Raw genomic sequence first — 15723 nt, 5'->3', positions numbered from 1 at the left:
ATGGGTCCAAGGAGCACTGCAACCATATCTTGTTAAAACCAAAGACTTAAGTCCTACTCCAGACCCTTCAGATCCTTTGGTGGAAGGCGGGGTGGGTGTTGTTGCGGGGGCGGGGAGGGGGGGAGGGGGGCGTGGTTGTGGTAGGGGAGGCCAGGAGTAAGAATTTCAAAAACACCCAAGGTGACCTAGGAACCACTACCCTGGGGAATACTTGATGCTAAAAATAAAGACTAATATTTCTCTATGTCATCTCATGATGCCTGGCCCATGTTCTTGGTATAAATTTGTCTTCCTCCAGAGACCCATACCCAGCTGCCTCTTGGACTTTTCAAAACCTTAATTCATCTCTTCCCACCCTACCCTACTGTCCCTTCACCAGTTTTCCTATCTTGGTTAGTGGCATTGTTACCTACATGTGATCCAGACCCGAGGCCTGGGAGTCCTTGACCTTTACCTACCTCATGCCCTCATCTAATTGGTCACCAAGTCCTGCCAATTTGACTTTCATATTATCACCCACATCCATCCGCTCCTCCTCATGACCCTCTTCCCGGCCTATGCCCGGGCCTCACCATTTCTCATCCTGGATAACCACGACTGCAGTCTTCTAAGATGCTCCTGACTGGCCTGCTCTCACCAGCATCCTTTGTTGCTCTAAGGGCCTTTCTAAAATGCAAGTCTGACCTCGCCACTCCCTTGCCTAAAACCTTCAGTCACTGCCTTTGCCTTCAGGGTAAACAGCTCATCCTGAGGTGCCTCATGCCCTGGCCCCTGCTTTCCCCTCTAGTCACAATCCCCTGCTCTTCCTCTGGGACCTTGCCCATCAGCAGTTCCGGGTCTCCACTCTGTCTCCCACCGTGGAAGTCTTACCTCCATCTGGTTAAGTGTAAATCCCTCCTTGAAGCTTTCCAGACACCAACCATTTCACCCAAGCAAAGTTATGTGCTCCCCTATGTGTTCTTCCGGGGACCACGTTCCATTGACTCTGGGGTCCCAACTTGAGGAAATCATGAACCTAAAGTATGTTGACTCCAATTTCGTATTTGCTCATTCACATGTTTCTTTAACAAACATTTCCTGGGCACTGGCCACCTACCTATCGCCATGTTAGGCATTGAATAGAAGGGAAGATGGAGGTCCAGAAGTGTTAACTGACTTGCTAGAGGTCCCTTGCTGAGAACCTCAATTTGTTTTGATGCCTATTGGTCCCCGAAGGTAATTTCTGGTGTTTTAAGTGAAATCAGTCACGTACAAAAATGTGTAAAAGCTTTACCTTAAAATCACTGGTTTTGAGTAAGCCCATTGGTTATCTGGCATATTTTCTTGAGGAAATATAAAAATGAAACTTAATTTTTAACATTTTCACCTAGACATAGAATTAAAATGTTTCAGAGTAAGTCTTAAAGGTCTTCTGATTATGCATTTTCCCATGAAATACTCTAATCATTATTTATCTCTCTTTTTAAAAAATATATTCCGTGCTATGTTTAAAATAACATAGCTAACAGATTACTTGGAAGTAAAAACGGGTTATCCACAGGTTTCTCTTTACTCATTTTACTGGCAAAACCTGGTTATGAACCAAAACCTAAAATTGGGAGTGGGTGTTTTGGGCAGGGAAATTTTATGTGGTACCCCAATTATGTTCAGTTCCTGCTTGCTGTATTTTCTTCCCTATGATTTTTTTGGTTTTGGCTTTTCTGTGGTATTTTTAAATAATGATATGTAATAAGTAAAGAGGAGAAAAAAAAAGGATATCTTGACTGTCAGTGTTATTAAGGTATAAATTAACTGAGAAAGCAGTCCCTATAGCCAAAATCAGACCATAAACCTTTTTATTGGTGGTGTTCTGCTTTTCTGGTGTGTCTCTAGAAGTCCTATTCCTATACGTGTGGAAACTACCCAACCAGCTGTGGAAAAGCCGGAAATCAAGCCTCCCCGAGTGCGGAAGTTAACGAGACAATACAGCTTGTGAGTTCTATGCTGCAGGTTTTTCAATTATAACAACAATGGTGATGCTAAATGTCCAGTTGTAAATGCTTCTTAGCCCTTCACACCATTCCCAAAGAGCTATCCCAAAATTACAGTCTGTTTCCAATTTAAATCACAGTGGGACTGGATCTTTCTCCCTGAAAACGTGACATGATTGGCATATGTATTCATTATTGATTGCTGTGTAACAAATTTCTCCAAGATTTAGTGGCTTAAAACAATCCACATTTATTACCTCACAGTTTCTGTGGGTTGGGAATCCAGGCATGGCTTAGCTGGGTCTTCTGGGTTAGAGTGTCTCTTAAGGCTGCCTTCAAGGTGTTGGCAAGGGCTGCAGTCTTATCTGAAGTCTCATTCATGCCGTGTGGGACAGGATTCAGTTCCTTGAGGGCTGCTGGACTGAGGACATCATTAGTTGCTGACTATTGGCTGGAGGTTGCCCTTAGTTCCTAGTCATGTGGACCTCTACCACTTTCTCCATAGGAGAAAACACACAAGAAGAGCCAGAGAGAGCGCTAAGAAGGTGACATCACAGTCTTCTATAACCTAATCTCAGATATGACATCCCATTACTTTTGCTCTATTCTGTTCATTTGAAGCAAGTCCCTAGATCCAGCCCACACTCAAGGAGACAGGCTACTTCAGGGGCACAAGTAGCAGAAGGGGATCAGGGGGAGCCATATCGGATACTGCCTCCATGGTGCCATAGTGAAACAGTGGCATTTTCTGTCAACAGAGCCAAAGCTGATCCCTGAGCTATAGGAGGAGCCATATTCCTGTAGGAAGAGCCATATTCCTGTAGAAGGAGCCATATTCCTGTAGGAAGAGCCATATTCCTGTAGGGGGAGCCATATTCCTGTATGAGGAGCCATATTCCTGTAGGAAGAGCCATATTCCTGTAGGAGGAGCCATATTCCTGTAGGAGGAGCCATATTCCAAAGTGTCCCAGAACCGCCAGGACCTGTCCAGTTCTGTTCAGCTTAACAAAAGTTTTTTTGGCTACCATGTGCACAGGGATATTCTAGTCACTGTGGGGGAAGAACAAAGTGACTTTGACAATTCCCATGCAAGGGCTCACAATTTATTACAGGGAAAGACAGATTTCCCTCTAATAAATTATAATTATAATCCAAAGAAGACAGGCAAATGCTACAGTAAGGGTGGTGGTATATTAGCATAATCACAATGGTAGTTAGAATTTCTTGACCTTGGCTATGGCCCAGGTATCCTGCCTGGATGTATAATTGGTCAGAGAAATGCAGGGGTGCAGTGGAAAGCATGGGGCTCTGGAGTTAGAAAGGCTCCTAGTTTACTGTTACAAGCTCTTGGGAAAATTACTCTTTGAACGTCTCCTTCGTCTGTAAAATGGTTAAGGATTTTGTGAGGGTAAACATGAGATAATGTGGGTAAAACCCTAGCTTTCAGCCTAGCCCTGGCTGAAAGATGAGTTAGTTCCCCTTCCTTTCTTCTTATGGACCTGAAGCCTCTGAAGAGGTCAAGTTTAGGAGGTGCTGAGAGTACAGAATATAGGACAAGGAGTGTAACTCCAGATGCAGTTCTCAAACAGCCAGCTCAGGCCTGCCACTTGCGCCTTGTGAAAAGGAGAAGAAAGGGGAGTGCAGTTTCAGGGCAGACACATCCCACCTCATTAGCCTTAATAGAAGTTTCTGGACAGTATAGCAGCTGTATTTCCTAGGGAAGCCAAAACGAGTAAGATTCAAATAATTAACAGTCCTAATGATCTCTGGGGGACAAATTAAACCATGAAAAATCTGCTCCCCTGAGGATAAAGCTGGCAGGATTAACCTTTCACATTTCAGAACTCAAAATGTTATCATCACCCATTTGGGATACGTAATCACTTTGGAAGCAATGACTATTACCTGACCTGGAAGGAAAGAAAATTTAGCTAACTCACCAAATTACCTCTTTTAAGGAAACCATTTTCAAACCTCTAACTTCATGTGTATTTCTTAAGATACCCCAAAGTATTCTGCTTTGAAAATCAAAGAATGGCAGCATTTTTCCCATTAGTAGTAAATAGCAAAACTGATGGATGAGATTTTCCCAGTTTTAAGTTTTCATCCCATAAATAGTAATGGTATTGTTGACACTAGTTACCCCTTCTTTACTCATCTCTTCCACTCATAGATATTGATAAAGTTAATAAACACTTGGTTGGGGATTCAGATTGGAAAACCTCAGATTTCCCATTTCCTCAAAAATAATTCTGCATCATTAGTTTTGAAATGCAGGGATGTGTGTGCCCTTTTTAGCGGTTACAGTATTCCTAGTTCCTAGGCCAGAATTATGTGTGCTTGTTTGGGTTTTAGGGTACTCCATCAAAGCATCATGATATTCAGATGCTCTGAAAAAGTTTTCAAAGTGCTGCTTTTTAGGATATAAACAAAAATCTCAGCTGTGTTCTTTTCTCAAAATACGACATAGGGAGGAAAGGTGTGGCTGCTGTGTGCAGAATGAAGGGAGAAACAAACTCTGCAAAGAGTTGAAGGCAGGTAAAAGCATCATCTTTATATTGATGCCAGCTGGTATGTTTAGAAAATGATGAGCTGCTTAATTTTTACCCAGATATATAACTTTACTATGTATTTAAACATAGTGTAAAAATCTAAAGGCATTCAGGCAAGACAGAAGAGTCCAAAGAGAAAAGTAACTAATTCCCTAGAATCACACCATCAAAAATAACCAACGTTCACATTTATGACTATTACTCTAGACATTTTTCTATGTGTATATGTTGTTAAAATAGAAATCATTTCAAAGAAAAGACTCATACTACTACATAAAATTTTACTTATTAAAATGTTTCATGAATTTACCTTAGACACCAGGTGTTCATCATAAATCACACTGATAGCATAAGCTATCTGGCATAGCTCAAGGTCTTAGGTGTGCAAAGACACACTTATCCAGCGGGATATTCCAAGGGTCCAGGGGTTCTCTCAGGAGCTTGTCAGTGGCCAATGGTTCCTTTGGAATGTACAGGGTTTGAGCATCTGGGGCCTGCTGAGTTAGCCCTTTCCTGTGCAGGCAGCAATCTGGCTGGCAGCAGGGGAGAGGGAACTTGTCTTCATTTCTATAAATTTGAGAAAATACTGTCCATGCTAAGAGTAGGGGATTGATGGTGCTGCTCTGTGCTGGGATGACCACATCAGAAGAGCTTCCAGCCTTGACATACCTTGTGGGAAATCAGGCCTTCCCCACAAAGCAAGCCCTGGAGATAAGCCCCAGCTGCCGTGAGGGAGACTTCTCCCACATGGTGAATTCCTGTCTAGTGTCCTTTCCATCCTGGTTCATCCCACTTGATCAGAGAGGGTCGAAGACCAGAGCTGCTTGGCTCCAAAACAATTGGGGGCAAATCCTCCTCTATAATCAGTTTATCACACCGAAGAGACAGTTGCTGTTAGGCCACGAAAGGAGTTGTTACACCCTTGGCTCAGAACAGTAGGTTCCTACAAGTCTTATGCTCACCCTCCTAAGGGAGGCTCCTCAGAATAACATCCCTTGGTTTGGTGGTTCCTCAAAAAGTTAAACATAGAACTACCATACAACTCAGCAATTCCACTCCTAGGTGGAATTCCAGTTCAAAAGAGTTGAAAGCAGAGACTCAAGCAAATGTTTGTACACCAGTGTTCATAACAGCACTATTCACAATAGCTAAAAGGTGGAAACAACCCAATTGTCCATCAACAGAGGAAGGGATAAACTAAATACAGTCTGTCCATACAATGGAATGTTACTCAGCCATAAAAAGGAATGACATTTTGACTTATGCGATGACATGGATGGACCTTGAAAACATTATGTTCAAACAAGCCAGATACAGAAGAATATTTACTGTATGATTCCACTTATATGAGGTACCTAGAGTAGTCAAATTCATCTGGAAAGAAAGCATCGTGGGGGAGGGGTGTGGAATTTCCCCTTTACCCTTTTTGAGTTCTTGTGGCTGGACTAATAATAAACTAAAAAGGTTAAAAAGAAAGAAATTTTAATTCATGCACATGGTGGTCTCATAGAAATGGAAACTAAGAAGTGCCCAAAGCAGGCAGCTTTTCTACTTTTTAGACAAAGAAATAATAAAGTTGTGAGGAATTGACAGGACAAAGAAACTTAGGTTTTGGGTGCTCATTTAGTGAAGAATCTAAACAGAGTTTGGGCTTGGGGTAGTAACTTCAATAAGTAACAGGGTTTGTTTATACAAGACTCTAGGCCCGAATCCCCTGTCTCTGATGATAAAGGGGTCCTTCTATCTTCAGATGCAGGGAGTACACCTTTCACACGAGAGATTTATTTCCTGCTTTCAGGGAGACAGAAAGGAGGGTCAGAGTGTTGGCCATTTCTTAAGTAACTTTAATTCAAAATAATCAATATGACAGACCTTTACACCATGTAACAAGGAGAAAGGAGAAAGTCCGTCAGAAATTAAGGAATAACTGGGGCTTCCCTGGTGGCACAGTGGTTAAGAATCTGCCTGCCAATTCAGGGGACACAGGTTCCAGCCCTGGTCCGGGAAGATCCCACATGCCGCGGAGCAGCTAAGCCCGTGGGCTATGACTACTGAGCCTGCTCTCTAGAGCCCGTGAGCCACAACTACCAAGCCCACATGCCACAACTCCTGAAGCCCACACGCCTAGAGCCTGTGCTCCGCAACAAGAGAAGCCACTGCAACGAGAAGCCCACGCACCGCAACAAAGAGTAGCCCCCACTCGCCGCAACTAGAGAACGCGTGCATGCAGCAACGAAGACCCAACACAGCCAAAAATAAATAAATAAAATAAATAAATTTATTTAAAAAAAGAAATTAAGGAATAACTTTTTACAACATTTTAGGCTATAGTTTAACATCATGAAGAGGAGAAGAAAACTTGAGGCCCTAAATAAAATTTCAATATTCTCTTGGAAACCAGTACAACCTATATTGATAAATATTTATTTCTAATTTAAATGCCAAAAGTAATTACTTTTTCTTACTAAATACCACAGGGAAAAATTCCCCTAAGTTGTTTTTAAAATGCAAATTTTCATAACTAGGTTATTACATCTCATAGTTAATACATATTTTGCTTAATAGTAAAACTATCTCTTACCGGATTAATTAAAAAATCCTGGGCCCTCGGGCCCTCCCCCCAACCCTGGAAAACGCGGGCTGCCCCAAGGGGGCAGCTTGGCTGCTGGCAGTTTGGCAGATTAGTGAGGGAACGAGGAGAAAAGCTAACGGCCGTCTCTTCCCCGCTCCAGAGTGTGCTCGTGTTCCTGTTGGGGCTTTCGAGAATCTCGAGGCAGTCTGGCAAGCCGTATTTGAACTGGCCAAAGACAACTTCAGACCTGTATAATGTAACAGAAAAGGTCAGAAAACATAGGCAGTAGAAGTGTGAGCATATTAAGTAAGATGAATGTCCCGGGAAGCAGTTGTCGAGGCCCCAGTTCTGCAGATGTATCTAATGACTTTAAGGATCTTTGGACAAAACTAAAGGAGTATCATGATAAAGAAGTACAAGGTCTACAAGTAAAAGTAACTAGACTGAAAAAGGAACGAAGTTTAGATGCACAGAGACTAGAAGAATTCTTCACCAAAAATCAACAGCTGAGAGAGCAATGGAAAGTCCTTCATGAAACCATTAAAGTTTTAGAAGATCGATTAAAAGCAGGATTATGTGATCGCTGTGCAGTAACTGAAGAACATATACGGAAGAAATAACAAGAGTTTGAAAATATTCGACTGCAGAATCTTAAACTTATCACAGAGCTTATAAATGAAAAGAATACAGGAAGAAAATAAAAAGCTTTCTGAACAGCTGCAGCAGAAAATTGAGAATGATCAACCACATCAAGCAACCGATCTTGAATCTGAGGAAGATGTTATTCCAGATTTACCAATAACAACCTTTTCATTTTCTGGCGCTAACCGACTACGAAGGAAGGAGAACCTCCACGTCCGATACGTAGAACAAACACATACTAAACTGGAGCACTCTGGGTGTGCATGTGAATTGAGAAAAGTACCAAAGTCTTCAACTCATTCACAACATAAACATAATGAACGTGAAATTCTAGTGGCTGACACTTGTGATCAGAGTCAAGCTCCAGTGGCTAATACACATGGAAAAAGCAGTTATCCTCCTGATAATTTAGCTACAGTTGTTGCTGAAACACTTGGACTTAGTGTTCAAGATGAGTCTGAATCTCGAGGTCCTATGAGCCCTCTTGGTGATGAGCTCTACCACTGTCTGGAAGGAGATCACAAAAAGCCTTTTGAGGAATCTAGAAGAAATAGTGAAGATAGTTTAAGATTTTCAGATTCTAATGCAAAGACTCCTCCTCAAGAAGAATTGACTACTCGGGTATCATCTCCTCTATTTGGAGCTACCTCTAATGTGAAAAGTAGTTTAGGTTTGAATACAAGTTTGTCCCCTTCTCTTTTAGAGACTGGGAAAAAAAAAACCCACCTGTAAACAACGCCTTTCAGCAACACTGCTAATTCTAGACCAGAGAAACCTAGATCAAAATCTGAAGATGGTGCCCTTTTCACACATCATAATATTGGGGCTGAAGTGAAGAAGATCACTAACCAGTCATCTTCTAATAAGCAGGTGCTTATAAATAAAAATACAAGTGAACAGGATAGTATTGATCACATTAAAGATACTGTTACTGATAAAGGTAAACGTGGTACTGCCTGAAATCACTGGGAGGCCGAACCAAAAGGAAGAAAATCGAGGAAGAAAGTGAAGATGAAATAAGCTGCCCCCAAGGCTCCTTTGATAAAGAAAATGCTTTTCCTTTTCCACCAGATAGTCATTCTTACGTGAATGGAGACTATGTGATGGATAAACCTCTGGATCTGTCTGATCGATTTTCAGCTATTCAGCGTCAAGAGGAAGTGAGAACTCTAAAGTCGGATTTAGGCGTGTGACTCTCTATGAGGTTTTGAAGCCTGTTCCAAAGGGCTCTTCCTCAAGCCGTAAGGCCTTGAGTGGGAGCTGTGGGTTAACCAAAGAGTCCCCAGAAGAGCCCAGCAGTTTATAGGAGTCCCTCCTCCAGTCCCTGAGTAAATCTCCAGATAGTAAAACACTGTTACAAATAAAGGAAGAAAATTCTATTTTTAAAATCTCTCTACATCCACGTGAAAGTTTGGAGACAGAGAATCTTTTTGATGACACGAAGGGTGCTGGTTCTTGTGAGCCTCTAAAAATAAAAACCAGGTCAGTCCATGGAGCATGTGAACTTGCATCAGTTCTTCGGTTAAATCCATGTAGAATTGCTAAAACAAAGTCTCTACAAAACAACCGAGATGTATCCTTTGAAAATATCCAGTGGAGTATAGATCCAGGAGCAGACCTTTCTCAGTATAAAATGGATATTACTGTAGTAGATACAAAGGATGGCAGCCAGTCAAGATTAGCAGGAGGAGAGACAGTGGACATGCACTGTACATTGGTTAGTGAAACTATGCTTTTAAAAATGAAGAATCAAGAGCAGAAGGGAGAAAAAAGTCCAAATGGAGAAAGAAAAATGAATGATAGCTTGGAAGATATGTTTGATCGGACTACACATGAAGAATATGAATCCTGTTTGGTGGATAGCTTCCCCCAAGTAGCAGATGAAGAGGAGTTGTAAACTGCTACAAAAAAACCAAACTCTCCTGGTGATAAACAAGATAACGTCAAACAGCATTTGTGGAGCCATATTTTAAAGATGATGAAAGAGAGACTAGCTTACAAAATTTTCCTCATATTGAGGTGGTCCGGAAAAAAGAAGAAAGAAGAAAATTGCTTGGACACACATGTAAGTAATGTGAAATTTGTTATGCAGATTTTCCAGCAGAAGAAAGAGAAAAGAAGTTGGCTTCCTGCTCAAGACACCGATTTCGCTACATTCCACCCAACACACCAGAGAATTTCTGGGAAGTTGGTTTTCCTTCCACTCACACTTGTATGGAAAGAGGTTACATTAAAGAAGATCGTGATCCTTGTCTTCATCCAAAAAGACGGCAGCCTTACAATGCAATATTTTCTCCAAAAGGCAAAGAGCAGAAGACATAAATGTTGAAGCAAAAACAGGAGAGATGACAATATTCTTTTTATTTATAGTTAAAGTTGGTATTAAACATTGATTTTTTTGATCTTCTGAAAACTGATTTATAAATCATTTTTCTATTGAAAATGTTTTAAAATGGCATTTACCCATCAGACAGATGACTATTTTAAAATGGATAAGTGTATGTCGTATTTTCTTGCTTTTGCACCTTTAAAATAATAAGGTGCTTTCATTTTGCACTCTAAAAGTTGTTTATTACTTTATTTGGTAATACCTAATTACAATTTTGAAAATATGAAAAAAAAAATCCTGTGGATGTTTCCAGGAATAAACTTTCGATGATGATGGTAATTCAATCTTTCCTTCAGGGTCTTCAAAAAAATGCTATATAAAAAACATATTAAGCTTTTTCTCCATGTAATTTTATTAAAATAAAAACAACTCTATCCTAATAAAAAAGAATCAATATGCCATTGTGACATATTTGGGGGTGGCCCACCCTGAGCCTCAACAGCAGAGCAAATGTTACCAGGATCTGCAGAGAGGGGGCCACGGGGAGCTGTTGTTCAGTGAGTACAGTGTTGCTGTTGGGATGATAAAGTTTGGCGTATAGATAAAGTCCTTGTTATATAACATTGTGAATGTGTTTGAGCCCCTGGATTGTAAACTGACAAATGGATAAAATGGTACATATTATGTTATACATATTTTCTCATAATAAAACATTTTTTTAATCCCCGGGCAAGTGACAGAAAATCCAGCCCAGTCTTGCTTTGGCTGAAGGTCAATATATCGGCCCCTGTAAGCTGGACATCTGGTAGACATCTGTTTGGGGAGCCCCCAATCCCCACCCTAGCCATCCCAACCCTCCCCACCTCCCTCCACTCCCCACAGCCTGTTTATTATTGTAATGAGCAGAGCTTCATGTGCTTCTAGTAACCGCAGTGATGAAGACGACCTCCCTCCAGACCTGGCCGAGGCAGCGGGAGCGACCACAACTCCAGCCATGGCCCCCACCATGGCCACCACCACACAAATCTCAGTGCCGCTGGCATCCCCCAAGGTCCACAAAGTCAGCTCGCCTCAGAATTCAGAAGGCAAGGGCCAGCTGTCCCCAGGAGCCAAGGTATGGCGGAAAAGCCCTGAGGGGTAGCTATACTTGCCGAGAACTCTGCATAAGTTGTGTGTGGCATCTGTATGCATTTAAACTTTGCATCATCAAGTCTTTGCACTCGTAAAACAACAGTAATAACCACCAAAGCATGTGTTTTATGTAACCTGTCCCTGAAAGATAACCACGTATGAGAGACAAATGGTATAATATTAAAGCATGTACTTTGTACTTGAAGGGAAATTTAAGAGATTTTTGAGGGCAATTTTAGTTTTAGAATATCATCCCTGCAAAAGCTGTTACTCTACTGTGAAGACAGAAAGAAGTGGGTTTTTATCCCCCATAATGGAAAATTTGGAGGAGTAAAAACATAGAGGTATCCCTATCCCATTCCCTATATGGGATAGCCTGTGTTAATAGTTTGAAAGTGGGAAATATTATTCTATTTGCCACTTTGAAATTTCAGGAAATTGCCAATGATGTGAATGGGCTGTGACTAAGGCACAAGACATTTCTCTTGGTTTCCTTTGAGTGACGCTTAGCTGTGGTCACTCTTCAGCAATTGGTCCAAAGGCGGTCACATGTCTTGCTCTCCAAGCAGATGCTGAGTCAAAGGTTGCTTGGTCTGTGGACCCTGCTGAGGAACACTGTGTGTGAGGTGGGGCCCCTAATGCAAGATTGGAAACTTAGAGTCTTGAGGGCCAAGACTTGGGGCCCAACTGCTCCTTTCAAACACCTATGGCTGCTTGAAACAAGTAGTCGCTCCGCAGCCCTTGTTTCTCCGAGGCTCAGTTTCCTCTTCCCAAAAAAAGAGAATAAGATCTGCTACGATGCCCAGCTCATGGGTCCAGCAGAGATTAAAGTGCTTGTGCAAACAGGATGCCTGAGGCTTCTGTAGCTCCAGGGATCATGATTCCTGGTAACATCTAAGTAACAATAGTCCAGGCCACATCGTGTATGACTGAGGCCAGTCTTTCACGGGGTCCCTTCCCGGGGTTTCTGGGAATACTCTGTGTTCAACAGGATCCGGCTGGATCCTTCAGCCAGTGACTGGCCCAGACTGAGGCTCCCCGCTTTTCTGTAGATCACCCCCTGGGAACTGGAGTTGGGTTCCCCTCCACTGTGCTGAGTCCCTAGCACTGCTTTGTCCCAAGTGTGGACACAGGCTCCTCTGTATATCCCAGGCCGTGGTTAAAACCATGTAAAAACATTTACAAAACAGAAGGGAATTCAGTGGAGATGCAGGCAGCATCGTACCAGAAGCCACAAGGCTCCCTCTTCTGGCCGTCTCTCTCCTTAGGGCCCTGCTTGCACCAAGTAAATGCGACTTATTTTTTTCCACAAAGGGTTTCAAGGCCCCCCATGCTGCTGAGATACCCCCAAGGCAAGGCGAAAAAAATTTTTTCCCAAAAAATGAACGTGATTTTCAGAGGTACCATCTGAAAATCACTCTCCTACCATAAAGCTTTTCCTCGTTATTGTGCAGATGAGTTTAGCTCCGTGAGATCTTGATCCAGGATGAGGTCTTTACTCTCTGTTTATATATTCAAAGGACTCTTTGAAGTGTTCTTCCCCCAAAGGCCAGTCAAAGAGCACTCAAAGCATTTAAGAAAAATTGTTTGCAGCTTCAAAAAAGACAGTCCTCCACCCTATACCCTACTTCTACCCATTAAGATTTCAGAAAAACTCAGGGTTTGGTCTCAACATTTTGTACACTACGGAGTTAAGAGAGCTCTGGTGGGGGTTGGCATGATAATGAGTTCAGTGTTAGAAAAGGGGAAGAGGAGAGAGGTCAGGACCGTCTGTATTTTCTGTTGAAATTCCACTGTCAATCCAGAGCCGGCACTAACTGGGATATTTTTGTCTGCCTTTGTAGAGCCCCTCTGACCGAGGAGGTGCCTTTACCTTGGAGCCAGGTGATCTGCTGATGGATTTCACAGAAGCCGCTCCTCTGGTAAACTTGCCATTTTGCTAAAACCAGAAAAGCCACAGACCATAGAAATGTCTTGGCAGTGGGACGGATGGACAGAGGTGGGCATCGCTGTTGGGAAGGCTCTTTCTCTTGTCCTGCTCACAGCCTGGAGGCTCAGGGATCAGCTTTCTTCCAGGGTTCAGGCATCACGGGTCCTTCCACCTCACAGAGCCCCTGAGGGAGGGCCGTGCTCCCTTTCCTCTGAGGGTGGCTGCAGGGGCCCCACCCTGCCTGTCTGCCACTCCTCCGTGCTTCAGTCTCGGCTTCCTGGGCTGCATGCCCACCATGCATGCCCGCCATGGGGCATCTCTTGCTGTCTCTTCCAACAACATGCTCCGGCCTAAAGTACCAGCTCAGGGCCTCACCTAGGTTTCTAGGCCCTTCGTGCCTCCCTACCATCCTCCATCCTCTGCACAGAGGTCTCTCCTTCAGGATGGGATGCCTGCAGGTGGGAAGCCCTTTAAGGGAGCACTGGACCAGGAGTCATGCAGGCCAGACCTGGCTCCACTCTCTGCCCCTCACCTTAAGATCCTTATCATTGGATAGTTGCTGCCCCACCTTCTGTCAAATGAGGATGTCATTGTTTGCCCTGTCTGCCTAAGAGTATCGTAAGGATCACATGAGAGAGAGAGCCCCATATATAAAGCACCATAAACGTGTATAAGATATTATAAACATGATTAGATGACACGGGCAAAATTGGATGTATCTTAGGCTGGGCTCAGCCTAATACCCAAGTATACTGGAGCATAAATCATGGTCCACAAATTTGGCATGTGAGTCAAAACGTGAGCCAAGTCAAAAACTATCTCCTGAGAACTTAGTCTGCGCCTGGCTGCGTATGAGGCTCTGGGAATGGATAGGGCAGCTAGAGGCTGGAGGGGGCTCAGGTTGGTAAAGGGTCAGGATCAACAGGAGAGCCGTGTGGAAGATGCTTGGGGAGAAGCCAGAAGTGGGAGTCATTCAGGACTGGCTCCCTGGACAAGGGTGTGGTGGATGGGAAGGATTTCTGGAAGGCTTTCAAGAGGGGACAAATGAGGCAAAATGCTGTCCAGGCTTTAGGAATGATCACCGCTCCTGCCTCAGCTAGCACAAGGAAATCATTTGTGATTTATGCAATTATACTTCTCTTCTGGAGAGCTGGTACAGCCTGAGAGCTTCGAGTCAGCGCCTTCAGATAAACTGCTTGAGAACTGGCAGTGGGCAACACCCAGCTCGGGGACCTTCCCATGCTCAAGTAAATGGAGCTGGTTATTCATGGCCTTTTTGTTAGACAGATTGCCAAGATAGGGTAACCCGGAAACACCTCATCGCCCCTTTGCCCAGATGGGGAAACTGAGTCCCAGAGTGGGGTAATCATCCAGGGACCAAGCTAGAGCTGGAGCCCAGATGTTCTGGCTCTTTCTCTGGTGCCCTTTGCATCCAATTGAGCTAAATCCAGCCTCCTCTTTAGGGAACTTGCCATTTTGGAGAAGAGCAATGCTTGGAAGAAGGGCTATGTTTCAAACACTCTAAGAGAGTCTGTATAAACTGCTACTGCTGTGGGACCCTGTGCCTAACCCTGTCTGGGGGCACTAGGAAAAAGAAGGCTTCATGTTGCTAGGGTTTTAAGGTATGAGGAGGAGTTTGCCAGATGGAGGAAGTAGACCAAAGCATTCTATGCAGAAGGTACAGCATGAGCAAAATAATGATTATTTATTATTATTTAAAAGGTCTGGTGGATCTGAGAACTAGGGTTAGTTTACAAAAAAATACATCATGGCTTTGACAGGAGTGATGGGATTCCCTTAAAAACCATTGTGTTGCAGATCCAGCTTGTGGATTTAATTGCCTCACCTTTTCTGTGTTTGGCATAACAGACTGAGATTAGAAAGGAAGCAGCATCTGGCAGGGACCCAGAGGTCCCCTGATCTCAGGTGCCAATGCCTACCAAGTTACTGTCCAGTCTCTGCTTGCACCCCTCCAACAGCAGGGAGCTTATTCCGTGTCCCCAGGACACTTTGCTTGTGTCTCTGGGCAGCTCTGACCGAGCTCTGAAACAGGGTCCAGGTGCTGCACTGCCCAGCCACGGGACAGCTGAGGTTTTTATACAAGACACAGCTGCCCACTTCACAGCTGAAGTTTGCAGTGAATACCTTTTTTCAAGATGAAGCATCCTTCTTCTTATTTGTGTGGATTTGAGGCACAAGTGCATGTTCACAGAGCACATGCACACAGAAGGTATGCTGGAGGGCTAGTATTTCGGGCTTTCCTTGGCATCATTGGCTTTGACCTTACTTCACTCCAGAGACCTATCTCCATGAGTGCCGAAGGGTCCTAGAGGGGAAGAGGGGCTCCAGCAGCCTGCTTCTCCCTTTGTCTGGTCCTCTTACCTCCATCTCCTCCATTTGTTCTTCCCAGCATCAAAGAAATGCGAGCTGCAGCCCTTTCTGCCCTTGATGTTAGGGTGATGGAGGGGCGTGGCATCTGTGTCTCTAAAGACAGCCAAGGAAGGCTAGACTTAGGGCCTGGGGCTGGAAGAAAGTCTTAAAGCTGTGTCCCTGTTCTGGTTCCTCGGGCCAGAGCTGGAAGGACAGGGAGCTGGAGA

General features: G+C 43.6%; 1 protein-coding gene and 1 pseudogene across 4 annotated transcripts in view; both read left to right on the top strand.

The window, feature by feature from the left end:
- The window catches only part of EPB41L4B (erythrocyte membrane protein band 4.1 like 4B), a gene marked incomplete at both ends in the record, with an annotated part of 140832 nt that overhangs the window by 111763 nt on the left and 13346 nt on the right, over window positions 1–15723 (top strand). For 2 of the 3 annotated variants that reach the window (XM_079707274.1, XM_079707272.1), the window contains 3 exons: window positions 1873–1971; window positions 10999–11179; window positions 13041–13118. In XM_079707274.1, coding sequence (XP_079563400.1) covers window positions 1873–1971; window positions 10999–11179; window positions 13041–13118 — 358 coding nt within the window. Of the gene's footprint in view, window positions 1–1872; window positions 1972–10989; window positions 11180–13040; window positions 13119–15723 lie in introns of all 3 variants that reach the window. The other variant, XM_079707273.1, reaches the window with a different exon arrangement.
- LOC307054536 (DNA endonuclease RBBP8-like) lies at window positions 7406–10058 on the top strand (annotated as a pseudogene). Its single transcript has one exon. The product of its transcript is annotated as a DNA endonuclease RBBP8-like (transcript).

This window comes from Hyperoodon ampullatus (genome assembly GCF_949752795.1).
Source record: "Hyperoodon ampullatus genome assembly, chromosome: 6".
Lineage (NCBI taxonomy): Eukaryota > Metazoa > Chordata > Mammalia > Artiodactyla > Ziphiidae > Hyperoodon > Hyperoodon ampullatus.
This window is presented reverse-complemented; position numbering and strand designations above follow the sequence as displayed.